The sequence below is a fragment of the Takifugu flavidus genome, unplaced genomic scaffold (genome assembly GCF_003711565.1).
Source record: "Takifugu flavidus isolate HTHZ2018 unplaced genomic scaffold, ASM371156v2 ctg652, whole genome shotgun sequence".
In the NCBI taxonomy this organism is placed as follows: Eukaryota; Metazoa; Chordata; class Actinopteri; order Tetraodontiformes; family Tetraodontidae; genus Takifugu; species Takifugu flavidus.
This window is the reverse complement of record NW_026622263.1, coordinates 1-15,305: the sequence shown is the minus strand read 5'-3', so window position 1 is coordinate 15,305 and position 15,305 is coordinate 1. Positions and strand designations below refer to the sequence as shown.

Sequence of the window (15,305 nt, the reverse complement as noted above, 5' to 3'; positions counted from 1 at the left end):
CTATTCTATTCAGCATGTTGGGTTGCTTGACTTCTGTTGGGTTGTGGCAACTTGATCATCACTTCTGAGATATTGACACACCTTTTTCCTGAGGCTGGCTCCAATGCTGCCAACACACCTGGCCATGGATATGGTGGGACTTCTGTGATGAGTGGGGTCAGAAGTGGTGGACAAGCTCTGCTCCAAAACAAGCTTGCTAGATATGTTTGGGATCTCCTCCGCCACAACCACCAGCTGCAACTAGTAGCTGTGCACGCCATGCAGAGTTTTGACCTCTAGGTCAGGCTACAAATGTTTTTTCCAGCACCATCATGTGTTGGTGAGAAACATGATGCACCTGATCAAAAAAAGCTGCTTGTAATCTGACAGACGAGCCATGATGAGATGTCAAGGTGCGTTGTTGAAAATGAAGATCCTCTTCTTGGAATCCTGTCTGAGATGACAGAAGATGATGCTGCATTTGACCCACTTTGATGATGTGATGACTTATTTCTGTTTAGTTTTGAATGCATTCTCATCTTATTTGTTGAATTTAATGTTGAGAACTGACATCTTGAAAGAATTTAGGTTTTCTTGTAAACCATAACCAGATAAAAAATGATTTAATTTGTATTTGTGTGCGTCCGTCTAATGCCACCGCACCTTTTGAAACACCCAGGAGAAACATTTTTTCCACAACTATTTTATATTTAACATGGTGTAAACTTTTAAGATGTCCCAAAACTTTTTTCCAATATATATGTGGCCTGTATGATGTACAGGGTGACATCATATAATAGATTTTGATGTGAATGAGCCGACAATACGTCATTGGACAGACCTCTGCTTGTCTTCATGCTGAGAATCATGTTCTTTAATCTTCTTTTCTGTGTCAGCAGACTGTTCCTGCTTAACCGTTTAGACTCACATTTAAAAATGAGCGAATGTGTGATGGAAGAGGAAGAGAGAGCAAAGTCCGTAGTGCCCAGCTGTGTGTCCATGAAGAGCGACATGTCCAAAGAGCGGCCTTTAAACTCCGGTATTGGACCTCAAGGCTCACCTTTAAAGTAAGGTTTTCTGAACCACATAACTCTGCCTTAGAACATTTCACAACCATACAAAACATCATTTTGTGGGTATTAGCCTCCACTATCGTGAAAAATGAAATTCATCAGCTCTTTAAAATGAAACGGTGCACAGTCCTTTCACCATGTTGGCCTGTGGAAAACCAGTGTTGTCGGGCCGATGGACCAGCGTCCCCGTCGTTGCCGGACCACCGTTGGCCACCAGTTGGGTTTTGGGATCAAAGTGGGGGCGTTTCCTGTATCCGGTTCTCCTCACGGATCCATGACTACAACATGTTGCTGCAAGTGCAGAGACGTTTGCTCTGGAAAGAACTTTAGAGCACATTCAGTGCTGCAGGATGAGGGGCTGGAAAAGGTGCCAGTTCTTTTCTCACTGCAGGAAACAGTTAAAAAAAGCAGCTTAAACTCTGAAAACATGAAAATTATACAGATACATCATTGAATTATTGATTCAGTTGTTATCCAGAATGGATTAGAAATGTTCCTGTTTGATAAAAATGCAGTGAATTGGGATTATTTAACTACAACCTCTACAGATTATTTACCTTCATCACAGTCTCATCACTATTTCTGATGTTTCCTCAGGATGGACGAGGACAGAGCAGAGTCCACAGTGCCCAGCTGTGTGTCCCTGAAGAGTGACCAGTCCAAATATAGACTAATAGACTTCAGAAGTTCAGAGGAAATGTAAGAAAACTAAAGCGTGATGATGTGTTTGTGTGGCAGCTGTTAGTCACATTAACAGCAGCAGGTTGTGAGTTTATTATTGGAGATGTTTAACACTTAAACCTCAGACACTCATATAGTTACAGACTTAATGTGAATATTGTTGATTAGAAACAAGAATCAGGTTTAAACTGAAAGATGAATTCAGACATAAATGCTGGAACAATATTGAGTCTTGATCAGGTTCTTTCATCCTATAAATCAAAGGACTAATAGAGATGTGTTTCATAGTGAGAGGGGGGAGCACATCCTATCAAACTGGGACCAGTCAGCTCCACCAGGAGAGTCCTCTTGTTCACAATCTGGAAGCAGATCTGGAGATGCTGAAATGAAGCCCAAACAAAGTAAAACTGTTCAATATGAGATTTAATTTGTGATGTCATGAATTTGTAGTTGTGTTGATGATTTATTATAGATGGAAATCATTGGTTTACTTATGTTCAGGAAGTGATCTGCAGGAGGTGATAGAAGGTCATAAGATGAGTCTGAAGAGAAGATGTGAACATGTGACTGAAGGAACTCATGAAGCAGGAAGTGGAACCCTGCTGAACAAGATCTACACTGAGCTCTACATCACTGAGGGACAAAGTGAGGAGGTGGACACACAACATGAGGTGAGACAGCTTGAGAGAACCTCCAAGAAGAACATCCAGGACACTCCAATCAAGTGCCAGGATATCTTCAAAGTCTTATCTGAGCAACAGAGACACATCAGAGTGGTTCTGACCAACGGTGTCGCCGGCGTTGGAAAAACCTTCTCAGTGCAGAAGTTCAGTCTGGACTGGGCAGAAGGTTTGGAGAACCAAGACATCAGTCTGGTGCTTCCGCTCTCATGCAGGGAGCTGAACTTGATCAGACATGAGCAGCACAGTCTTCTCTCACTGCTTCATGTTTTCCATCCAACATTACAGAAGATCAGAGCAGAAGATCTGACTGTCTGGAAACTTCTGTTCATCTTTGATGGCCTGGATGAAAGCAGATTTTCACTGGATTTCAACAAGCATCAGGTCATCTCTGATGTCACACAAGTATCGTCAGTTGACGTGCTCCTGGTGAACCTCATCCAGGGGAACCTGCTTCCCTCAGCTCTCATCTGGATCACCTCCAGACCTGCCGCAGCCTATCAGATTCCTCCCTCGTGTGTTGACAGGATCACAGAAGTACGAGGCTTCACTGACTCCCAGAAGGAGGAGTACTTCAGGAGGAGGTTCGGTGATGAAGATCTGTCCAAGAGAATCATCTCACACATCAAGGCCTCCAGGAGCCTCCACATCATGTGTCTGATCCCAGTTTTCTGCTGGATCACTGCTATAGTTCTGGAGGACATGATGACCAGAGACCAGAGAGGAGAGCTGCCCAAAACCCTGACTGACCTCTACTCACACTTCCTGAGGGTTCAGATAAAGAGGAAGAAGCAGAAGTATGGAGGAAAGCAGAGACCAGAGGAACTGACTAAGGCTGATAAAAAACTCCTTCTGAAGTTGGGTCGGCTGGCGTTTGAACATCTGGAGAAAGGAAACATCATGTTCTACTCAGAAGACCTGGAGCGATGTGGACTGGACGTCTCCGAGGTGTCGGTGTACTCAGGAGTTTGTACAGAGATCTTCAAGAGAAAGAGTGTGATCTTCCAGAAATCAGTCTACTGCTTTGTTCATCTGAGCATTCAGGAGTTTCTGGCTGCCGTCTACATGTTCCACCGTGACACCAGGAAAGACACAGCGGTTATATATCAGTTCCTAAAATATTCTAAATCAGTCACATCTCTTGATGACTTCCTCAGGAGAGAACTAATGAAATCTCTCAAAAGTGAAAATGGCCACCTGGACTTGTTTGTTCGCTTCCTTCATGGTCTCTCTCTGGAGTCCAATCAGAGGATCTTGGGTGGACTGTTGGATCAGAGGAACAGCCGCCCAAAAACCATCCAGAAAGTCCTCAACAACCTGAAGGAGGTGAACAGTGATGCAATCTCCCCAGACAGAAGCATCAACATCTTCCACTGTCTGATGGAGATGAAGGATCAGTCAGTCCATCAGGAGATCCAAGAGTTCCTGAAGTCAGAGAAGAAATCAGAGAAGAGACTGTCAGAGATCCACTGTTCAGCTCTGGCCTACCTGCTGCAGATGTCAGAGGAGGTTCTGGATGAGCTGGACCTGCACCAGTACATCACCTCAGATGAGGGACGACGTCGCCTGATTCCAGCTGTGAGGAACTGCAGGAAGGTCGTGTAAGTAAAGAATTTTGGGGCCGGACATCGGCGTTTAAATCAAGCGAGTGGATCATGTCAGGTAGCAATACCCCCTCCAGTGGTCATTCCTTCAATTCTTTATCTCCATTGCAGCGTCCATAAATTAAAAAAAACAACAATTCATCCAGAAATGTTCAACACTGGCTGGATATAAGTTCAAAGGTCAATCCAGACAAACCAACATAAGGCAGGAATAATAGGAGCCACAAGTGAACTGACTATCATGAAATTACTGTCATGTCATTAAATAACTTTTGTTTGTTTGTATACATCGTATTCAAACAACAGAAAAACACATTTTAACTAATGACACGTGACTATTTTGCTTCATTTGTTCAACGTAAAAACAGCCGGCCTCGTTGGTTTAAATGGGTGTTTTAGGTCTTTGTGGCGGTTCCGTTTGGAGCCTTTATGTGACCCACAAAGTTGTTTGAGCCTTTCCACACCCGTTAGGTGGCAACTTCATCACTAGCAACAAAAGGTGCAGTGAAAATGATTTGAAGGGAAACAGGCAGATATAACAGAAGCTGAGGGCAATCGATGCAACCAGAGACTCTGATGTCATCGATCGGATCGCTGAATTAAGACTTGACGCACGATCGTACAAATTGGATGAAATGCAAAATATCCAAAGAGCCGATAGACAGATAAAAAGATGCACGTTTCTTTAAACCATTTGCTACAATCATTTTAAATATTGAGTAATTATGAGCTGTTCTAAAATAAGACAAATGTTAAGAATAATTCAGTTGCATTTCAGATCTGATGGTCGTTCAAACTGTTGCTCTACGGTGTTGAATTTAGCTTTTCCAGGAAATGAGCTACATTTGTGTTGAGGTAGATTCTCAGATAAGTTGATTAGAAATCCCAAAGTTTGACTCACTATTTTTATTTCATACACAACAGACTGTCTGGTGGTTTTCTTTCAAAGAGTCATTGGGAAGTTGTGGCCTCAGCAATGACGTCAAACCCTTCTCATCTACGGGATCTGAGCTTAAGCTGGAACCTTAACCTGACAGATGCCGGAGTAAAGTTACTGTCTTCTGCAATGATGCATCCAAACTGCAGACTGGAGACGCTCAGGTCAGGAGGCCTCTGTTGCTCTTTTCTAAATTTCTTTACACTTTCTGCTTTTCTCTTCATTTTCAGACTTCGAAATGTGTTTTTATTTGCCCCATTTATTCCTTTTCCAGACTGAGTGACTGCTGGTTATCAGAGATCAGCTGTGACTCTCTGGCCTCGGCGCTGAGGTCCAATCCCTCCCATCTGAGGGTTCTGGAGCTGACTGAGACCAAGCTGCAGGATCCAGCAGTGAAGCTGCTCCGTGGTGTTCTCCAGGATCCTCTCTGTGAGCTGGAGACTCTCAGGTCAGTCAGAGATGATCCAGTACTTTCCCAGGTGTAACTAGTTAGACAATAAATGTTTCCATGTTTGATCTTTGTTATAAACGTAGTGTTACAGTTCTCAGAAAAAGACCACACAGGACAGATTTGCAGTATTAAATTGGTTGTGGAAATCTGTCCCATGTGAGGATGGTCATCAATGACTAGAAAGGAAGTATCAGTTGTAGATTTGTCTTGTTTTATTTTAGGCTGGCCACAAAACCGCCCAAACATTCAGACCAATCAAAAATGGTTCTTCCTGTCTTTTAAAGATCAGAAGGAAAACTAGAAAACCCAAAAAGAAAGCTGCTGCAGTGTGCCATGCCCCTTCTCTCCTGAGAAAAGCCATCCCAAAAAAGAGAAAAGCCCAAGTGTGAAGTGAGCGCCCTGTTAAACCTTGGTACCGAAAGCCTGCAATCATTCTCATCTTAGGTGGCTTCATTCCAGCCAGAAGCCCAAACCTGCCTCCCTCTTAAAGGGGCAGCAGGTCAGTCCAACCACAGAAACCTTCATGAAGATCTGAAGCTTTCAGCATCCACAATTGTTGCACCTCACTTCCATTGGAGTCCAAATCAGAAGTCAACAAGTTGATTCTACACCGATTCTACACAATGCAATCATTTAAAAAGGTTTCCATCCATAAGTTTTCACACATTTTTAGATAAATCTGTTTGTTCATCGCCTCCTTCTGTTGTAATGGTCATTAAAGAAAATGACCTTATTTGAGTTTTTCTCCTCACAAATATGACTTTCTATGAACGATGCAATAAATGCAGCTTGCAATCTAAGACAATATGGAAGTAAGTGTATATAATAGTAGTGGAAGTAGCTCATAAAATAATACATTTGCTCTTCTCATCGAATCTCTCTATGTTATTAAAGAAAAACCTGCTCTTAGTCAACAACATCTAAGACATCAACCGAAAATCCTAATTTTATACAATCTAATATAAAACAGTAGAGAAGACTCTTTCTGCAGAGACACTGGTGGCAGGAATGCAGAAGTATCACCTGCTCAACTTGGAAGGTGGAGCAGAAACCACCAGCTGAGAAGGTCCTCAGCGAGAGGAAGTGGTGGAGAACCATGAAACTTGCTAAGCTCCACCTCAGCTCCAGAGACGGGCTGAGCTGGAGCTGTGGCACCAGGTATCGCCCAGAAGAGCCTCCAACAAACGAGCTCTTCTCTTGGGAGGAGAGGGCTTTGAATCTCAGCTCAGTGTGCTTGTCTCTAGTAGGTGGCAGCTGCACCTTTTCCTGAGGTCCTTGTTGATGCCCTGAGGGGAATTGATGCTCCTGCAATGTTTTCTGGCAGCATTGAGCTTGCAGTGGGGCAATCAAACACACTGTGGGGGGGCTCTCTTTCCTTCTCTCATCTGGAGAACAAGTGACACCAGCTGCCAATCATTGTTGGAGAAATGTGCAGTCAGGGGAACTCTGCGTCCAGACTATAGCCACCCTTCCAGCATCCAGCAGTGTCTAAAACCTTTGATTTGGTTTCACCAGAGAGTGTAGGGATTGCAGGGTCGCTGCAGCATCGCCCACAAGCTATCAGGAGTGGGTCGCTTTGTCCCAACTCCTGACAAGAGTTGAGTGCTATTGAGAAATGTGGTCTCACAAACTTGGAAGGTATTTTGACCCACACACACTTTACATACGGTGTAGATCTTGTCCAACCGCCCTGAAAGAACCCAAAATAGGAACATACGGCAGATAAGCCAGTGCAGGACCAGAGGTTTGTTGCTTGTAAGCTGTGTTTTGCTCTGGAACATGTTGATTTTTATTTGTCTTCTCTCAAAATAATTGTTATTCTAGACTAAGAGGCTGCAGGTTATCAGAGACCAGCTGTGATTCTGTGGCCTCAGCTCTGAGGTCCAATCCCTCCCATCTGAGAGAACTGGACCTGACTGAGGCCAAGCTGAAGGATTCAGGAGTGAAGCGGGTCTGTTCTGGACTGGAGAGTCCAAACTGTAAACTGGAGAGGCTCGGGTCAGTCTTCATTTTTCTACCTATATACCAGCTGCTAAGATGGTGAAGTGAGGCTGTTCTCAACACTGCTGTGATGCACCACATTAAAAAAATTCCTTGTAATATCGTGAATTCAGGTCTGACCCAACTAAGAACTAACGTAGGTTTAGTACTGACGCAGATAACATGCAGACCTGCACCGTATAACCTTATCCTGCATTTTTCAGATTAGAATACTGCAGCTTATCAGAGATCAGCTGTGACTCTCTGGCCTCGGCGCTGAGGTCCAATCCCTCCCATCTCAGAGAACTGGACCTGAGTGCGAACCACCTGAAGGATTCAGGAGTGGAGCTGCTCTGTGGTTTTCTCCACTTTCCAAACTGCCGACTGGAAACTCTGAGGTAAACACCATTCTCAAAAATGTCCATTATTCCATCCGAGGGTCCTCACACTTTCTGAGTGTGTGTGTTGTGCCCAGTTCCTTCAGGAGGGAGGGCCACACGGGGACCACTTATTCATGATAAATTGATTTAAGGACAATGAAAAAGCCCACAGATGGTAACCAAAATTAGACAAAACTAGGTGAGGGTGCCTGGTAGACACCAGCCAACGAGGAGGGAGATGGTGAGGGAGACAGGAAGTCATCTAAGACAGGTTGTGCCTTTAAAGATGAGCCACAGGTGAGATGGATCTCCATGATGAGATGGGAGGGAAAGAGGTGGGAGAACCTGGGAAGAGTGAGGGCCAGAACAATATATATTCTCCTTTGGAACAGTGCAAACCTGAGAGGTTGGAATTGTGGTAATTACATATTACTATCATTTTTTAACCTGTAACTAAATTAAATATTTACAGATCATGCCTTTGATTAACCTTTCAGATTAATACTGGTTTCACTTATAACCTTATAAAAGTTTCCCTTCTTTATTTAGATTAATGCGCTGCAGCTTATCAGAGATCAGCTGTGGCTCTCTGGCCTCGGCGCTGAGGTCCAATCCCTCCCATCTCAGAGAACTGGACCTCAGGTTCAACAATCTGCAGGATTCAGGAGTGAAGCTGCTGTCTGATCTCGTAGAGAATCCACACTATGGGCTGAAGACATTGAGTCAGTAGCTGGTAGAAGCCAGTCAACTCCCGCTCATCTGCTGCATCACTCACTGACCACTGGTGAAGAGCATCTGTGGAAACATCTGCCGTCTACTCCCTCCATAGATGAAAAATTCCGTTTTTAAAAAGCGCTGGCGGACTTTCAGGAGATCAGTCGATGGTCGACAAAGCAGAAGCAGCTTCGCCTTGAAGTTAAATTAGTTCCTGGTATCACACAATGCATCTTTATAAAGTTCTAAATGGCTCCTCGGCCACTCTTAGAAGCATGGAAACATTCTCTTAATTGTCTCTTCAAATGTCTGTATTATACGTTACTATTTTACATCATGCCTTCAGAATCTTTAGGGTTTAGTATTTACTGTCTCTGTGACATGGAGCATTGGAATATTTCAGCTGCAGCCAGCAAAAACCCATCAGAATGACGGCTATCGGTGGGAACCGCAGGTCATTTGACTTTAGTCAATCTGTTCAATGTTATAGGATTTATTGCAATCTAATAAAAACAAATAATAAATGTGGGAAATAGGAAAAAAAAGAAGCAAAATGACCAAATAAATCTCCCATGAATACTGTAAATTTAAAGATGTCAAGAATGGAATATCAGCTTAAATGGAATCAAACATAAAGTGAAAAGGCCTCCTTTAAGTTTACTGCAAAAATAAACACAAAATCAAGAGCGACACGCGCCAAAAACGTCTCATTCTCTCTTCTGTCTCCACTCATTCTTTTATATTCTCTTAAGATAATGGGGACGGGGTCGCGTGATAACAAAACAACCTAATTGGGGACTATATTTTTGTTGCAAGAACTTTGGCTCTTCAGAAATTTCTATGTTGGTTTCCACAGATTGTGCATCCACTAGAAACTCAGTGTTTTTGAGGAACTACCAGGAGTGGCTGGAGTGGAGGCCAATGACGCTATAGCTACATATAGCTACATATAGATCACCGTTATCCTCAACCCAAAAGACCACCAGTTGGCGCAGCAATACTAAAGATAGGAGGTTGTGGTCGTTGCGCAGACGCGGAGTGATATCACGCACAAACGTGCCCTATGTTCTATATACCGTATGTTCGCGACCAAAGGGCGCACCGTATTAAAAGGTGCAGCCTCAGTTACGGGTGCTATTTCTGTATTTAACACATACATCAGGCGCTCCGGATTATAGGGCGCGGGCATGGTAAAACATACCGCTACCATAGCTTAAAACATGCATGCTAGCGCGTATTTAGCAATTTGCAAAAGCCAAGGCAAGTTGAACAACGACAACAATGTTTCCAAAATTAAAATTTTCGTATTTTTCGTATTTTGTTATTAAACCCCGGAGGGCTGAAGCAGGACCGCTGTTAAAAATGTATCAGTCCGCGCTTCCAGTTCTGGTGCAACGTCCAGTTCTAAATGTATGAATCCGCGTATTGACGTTTCAACGTCCCATCAGTAAAGGGACAGATTTGGATATAGTCCCCCTGAGGTGGTGTTTTTAGAGCAGTTCTTAACACCTTTCTCTTTGCCTGATAAGAGGTCCAAACATTATTTCACTTCCCTATAAAATACTGTAAAATTTGCCATTCAAGATCAGATACCAGCAGGTATAATTCATCCTCTAAATTTTCACAATTTCTTATTCTGTCAGGCTGTTTTTAAACCTTTGGCAACATAAAATAAAGTACTCAACTGGTATTATGTCAGGCTGGTTTACATCCCATTAAAGAAGCAGCAGACAGAAATAAAGCACAACAGTTACACAGACGACGCAAAAAAATATAGAGGATATAAAAAAACAGTGTTGAGATGGGTTTGTGTCACTTTAGTAAAATCAAAGCATTTTTCTTTATGTGCCAGCAATGAACACAATCTAAGAAGTCTTTGACACTAACATATGGAGCTCCTATAGAACAAACTAAAGATTTGTTGTTATTAAGATAAAGAAATGCAACATTTCCCCAAGAGAAACGATGGCGATGGAAAAAGCCCTGGCTGTGTGTGCAACCTTAAAAGAAGACATCTATGTATGACCAGCAGCAAAACCTATCCTACCAAAAGATCTGTATAAATGGGCCGCTATATTGAGCCATGGTGTAACACATGTCTCAACAGGAGGGACGGTAGGACAGATACAGCAGCATTATACAACCTATGGCTTTACCGTATTGGCCCCGAATATAAGACGGTGTTTTTTGCATTGAAATAAGACTGAAAAAGTGGGGGTCGTCTTACATTCGGGGTCTAGACATTATACCCATTCACAACGCTAGATGGCGCCAGATATCTTTGCTGTTGTTATGATATTCACCACAGGAGTCATCACGTGCGATTGCTGAACTTAACTCCCCAGGCCAAAGCGAACCCCTGTCACGAAGAATAAAAATAAAAATAGCGGTAGCACGAAGAAGAAAAATAAAAAATAGCGGTAAAAAAAGAAAGGAGAAGAAAATAAGAGAAGAGATAACAGAAAATAGAGAAACGTAGCGACAATCTGGAGAAGTGGGTCGAAGATCGGCCAGGTAACCGGCAGCTGAGGAGAGAAGTTATGATGCAAACTTCAAGATGATGGTGATAAATGAGGTGGAGTCTCAAACAATTGCAAAGCGGCTGTGAAAATATGAGAGAGAAGAAATGGACCACTTCTTGTCAAAGTGACAGGTCGACCTTTCCCTGAACCCGCCCACATCTGCCCCCCCCCCCCCCCCCCCCCCCCCCCCCCCCACCTCCTTCCCCGCCTCCCACCATTTTTTAAAAGGGTGGATCCCCCACCCGCCCCCACCTCCACCCTCCTCCCGAGGAGGATGGATCCCCCCCCCCCCCCCCCCCCCCTCCGCCTTTCTCGCTTGCTCATCTGTTTTTAATAAGGGCAATAGTTACAACACAGTGACAAAACAATTTTGCCATAGTCCTGGCATAGCCATCCGTGGACAACATGAGTAGTTCTACATCCTTGATTGGTGAGACGGCTGTGACCGTTATAAGAGAATTGTGTGGAAAAGTAGTTGAAAAATCCACGGTGTTTGTACAGCGTTCTCAGGCGTCACCTTCGGAGCCTTTGCAGCAAGAATGGTCTTTGGAGCCTTATAGTCAAACAGGGAGTTTTGGGTATGTGTTCCGTTACAAGACGGGGGGGAGCTGATTCTCTATCAGCGGGAAGAATCTTCCAGCGAGGGGCCTATGTTGTCGGCTACGATGTCTTCCAATGACTGGGGTGTGTTGAAACTGATCAAACCGAGAATGGTGTGTGTGACTGAAGAAGGCTGTGAAGAAAGAAACAACACAGAACAGAAACCTTCCACAGAACAAACATTTGTGAGCATTTGGTTGACGAAAACCTCGGGTACGGGAAGATGGTTCTATCGTGCTAGCTACAAGATGCAGATGGAAGAGATGTCAGGGAAACCGAGACAGTATTTTGTCTTGGATCTTTTTAGCTCAGACTGTGGGGTTTTCAGCAACGTGTTGACTCTACCTCTTGCAGCATGGATCGAAAAGATGCATGAAATGGATGATAAAATCACAAAATTTTTTCACCATTGTCGTCTTTGGAACAACACTGTGGTGACGAAAAAAAGAGTCCTCCCTCGTGTAAGCCCACACCCATATCTCAAATGTATAAAAGACGTTCGTCTGAACCATACGTTACCCACTACCGGAGTGAAACACTAAGGAGAGCATGTCTACCAACAGAAGCGTCAAGAGCGGATCTGACAATCCGAGCAATTCCTATCTGTGGGATGAGGATGAGACACAAGCGGAACGCCCTCAACGTCGGCTTCGGCCTCGCAGGCTGGACTTTGACTCACTCATCCAACGCTTGGATCCCACGGATTCTAAGGAGTCTCTCACTCCTTGTCTAAGCCCTCCAACCCCAACCACCTCGGACGCTCGCATCGGCGATCGGGTGTGGGTGTGTCCTCACTCACTCCCTCACTGACACCACCCGTCAGAGACTCAGCATCACTTCCAGAGCTGTCCGAGTCTCTTCTCCAAGGCAGAGATCCTGCGCCGTCTCGGCTTCGTTCTCCGTCCATCTCCAATCTCTGTGAGCGGTGTGGAGAGTCTTTCACACTCAACAACCCCTGATCTGCCTTTGCCCGACGACGCATCGGATCTCCCCGGGGCTGTATGTAACGGTGCTGACCAGCTTGACGGCTGGGCATCTGAATTCTTTGGTCTGGTAAAAAAAGGCGTTCTTCATCTACTTAGCGTCGTCCTGGACCTGTACAAGGGTGAGGTTTGCAACGGATGTCGGATCGACCACCCCAGCCAGCGCCAACACCAGTGTTTGGATGTGATCGAACCGGGTTTCTACCGCAACAACTTTTACATGTTGATGAAAAGACTCTACACACCCAAGTTCATTCCTGCTATTCAAAATTTCCTGAAAGCGTGCGGTGTCAACGCTGACTACGTGAAAGTCAAGATCGCCGCAGAGACCCTTTTGTTCGAGCTGAAATCCAACGAATTAATCTACACTCCCATCCAACAAATGTACGAGAGTATCGCCGACAACGACAGCGAGATTAAACAGGAACATCTGGACACGGTGACTCAGTACTGGACTGAAAACACTTTAATCTGAAAATGGTGTTTTCAGATATAAAATGGGGAGCTTCTGGGGAAAAGTTGTAAACGATGTAGAAGGTGTCAAGATCCAGTTGATCAAGGGTCAGATAATAAACATCTTGTACCAGGCTATTGAGAACAAAACGGCTTCAAACAAAAACATCTTGCTGGAAAAAACCAGAACGTGTGCAGGACCCGCACTTTGGGAAGAGATGGTAAATGACACGATGCTTATGAGCAAATTTGGATTGTCGGATTGTTTTAAAGTAATTTTTAAAGAACTGTCCAACGATGTTGTAAAACCATGTCATATGATAGCCTTTTATGCTTTGCTCATTGATGTGACCAGCAGACTTGTGCAAAACAACCATTCTGTAAGCATCTTGGAAGAACTTGGAAAATTACACGATGATATCTGCCTCAGTCTAGATCATAAAGTCTTAACTCAAACTCTATTGATGATAACGCATGGGTCTTGGACTAGTTTTTGACTATCTGTACTTTCACATTACAAATGTTACAAATGTATTTGTTCATGTTACTCACAAAATGTATTTATCATGTTACTCACAAAATGTATTTACTCATGTTACTCACAAAATGTGTATGCTAAAGATTTCTTAACAGCTAATAAAAAAATAAATACCTCTCAAACGAGCATCCCTTCTCATTCTGTTTTCAACATGTCTGAGACACGCTTCATGGAAAAAGTGTACTATGATCCCGCGCATCCCGGTAGCCTCGGTGGTGTAGAGCGGCTCCATAAGGGGGTGCAAGAAGAAATGGGAAAGACGGTTCCTCGAGAAAATGTTAAAACATTTCTACAGGGACAGGACGCTTACACTCTACACAAACCGGCCAGGATACATTTTCCAAGAAACAGGGTTTTCGCCCCCCCCCTTTAAACCAATTTCAAGCGGACCTGTGCGATATGCAAGCCCTGTCGGAGCATAATGACGGATACAATTATTTATTAACGGTCATAGACATATTTTCCAAAAAAGCTTACGTCAGGGCTCTGAAGAGAAAATCAGCGGCTGAGGTGGTAAAGGCGTTTGAATCCATTTTTGAGTCAAGTCAGACGCCTGAAAAAATACAAACTGACGCGGGGAAAGAATTTTTTAACAAGAGTTTTGAAGCTTTGATGAGAAAACACAATATCGTTCATTTTTCCACCGCCAGCCACCTTAAGCCTCTGTGATTGAAAGATTTAATCGTACATTAAAAGGTAGAATGTGGAGATATTTTACAGCAAACAACACTCTGCGATACACCGACGTCTTACAAGACTTGGTGTGAAAAGCTATAATCACAGTTATCACAGCAGTATCAAGATGAAACCCGCTGAGGTAACCTCGGAGAACACTTTTGAGGTGTTTCAAAACTTGTACGGTAAATCTGAAAACCGACGGAAGGTTGAAACCAAGATGAATTTCAAGAAGGGGGACCTAGTTAGAATTTCAAAACTGAGAGGAGTGTTTGATAAAAAATATGAACAGAGTTTTACGAACGAGGTGTTTACGGTATCTGAACGCATCCCTCGCGACCCTCCAGTGTACAAGTTAAAAGATTACGATGGAGAACCCATCCAGGGGTCATTTTATGAGCCAGAGCTACAAAAGGTAATGATGGGGGAAGACAGACTTTTCCACGTAGAAAAGATTCTGAAGCATCGCGTCGTCAGGGGTGAAAAGCAAGTCTTTGTAAGTTGGAAAAACTGGCCGGAGAAATTCAACAGCTGGATCAAAGCCGCAGATTTAAAGAACGTATAAAAATCAACTCGCGATCGCAACGGATATCATTTCATCATGTACGGTCCGAAGGACGTGGGTTTTTTTATTACCCTACCCTCCAACGCCAGCGTCGATGTTTTTAAAGAAAACACGAGTTCCAGTTACCGCGTGGATTTGCCTCAACATATCGATTTAGAGGGAAGCTGGGAAGTAGCTTTAACGCAGATTTCATACCCGCACACCTTTTATCACCTTTATCAGGAGGATGCCTACTTTTACTGGAGGGAAGAACCTCAAGAACCGGCCACGGAGAGCAAGGTGCATCGTCAAGAGATGAGACAATCATATTTCAACGGCATCTCAGCCTTTAGATTCGAGATGGACGGACAATTTAGAAGAATAAAGTCTGATATTTACCCCGTCTATGACAGTCTTTCGAAAAGATTTGATTTCCAATCGGGAGGTAAAACCCACCTACTCTTCGAAGGACCCCTGGCATATTTGATGGGTATGAAATCAGGGGAATGGT

General features: G+C 43.8%; 1 protein-coding gene across 2 annotated transcripts; it reads left to right on the top strand.

Moving 5' to 3' along the window:
- The first annotated feature begins 7 nt into the window (after nt 1-7).
- Nucleotides 8-6,080, top strand: LOC130521030 (NACHT, LRR and PYD domains-containing protein 12-like). Of its 2 annotated transcripts, XM_057024686.1 has the most exons (7): nt 8-392; nt 879-1,046; nt 1,650-1,751; nt 2,022-2,134; nt 2,235-4,014; nt 4,942-5,118; nt 5,229-6,080. In XM_057024686.1, exons 1-7 carry the CDS (start codon nt 385-387, stop codon nt 5,437-5,439), a joined length of 2,559 nt encoding a protein of 852 aa, XP_056880666.1. In that variant the 5' UTR covers nt 8-384; the 3' UTR covers nt 5,440-6,080. The 2 variants fall into 2 exon arrangements, with proteins under 2 accessions (XP_056880666.1, XP_056880665.1); XM_057024685.1 differs by having other exon boundaries at nt 8-1,046.
- The last annotated feature ends 9,225 nt before the right edge of the window (nt 6,081-15,305 follow it).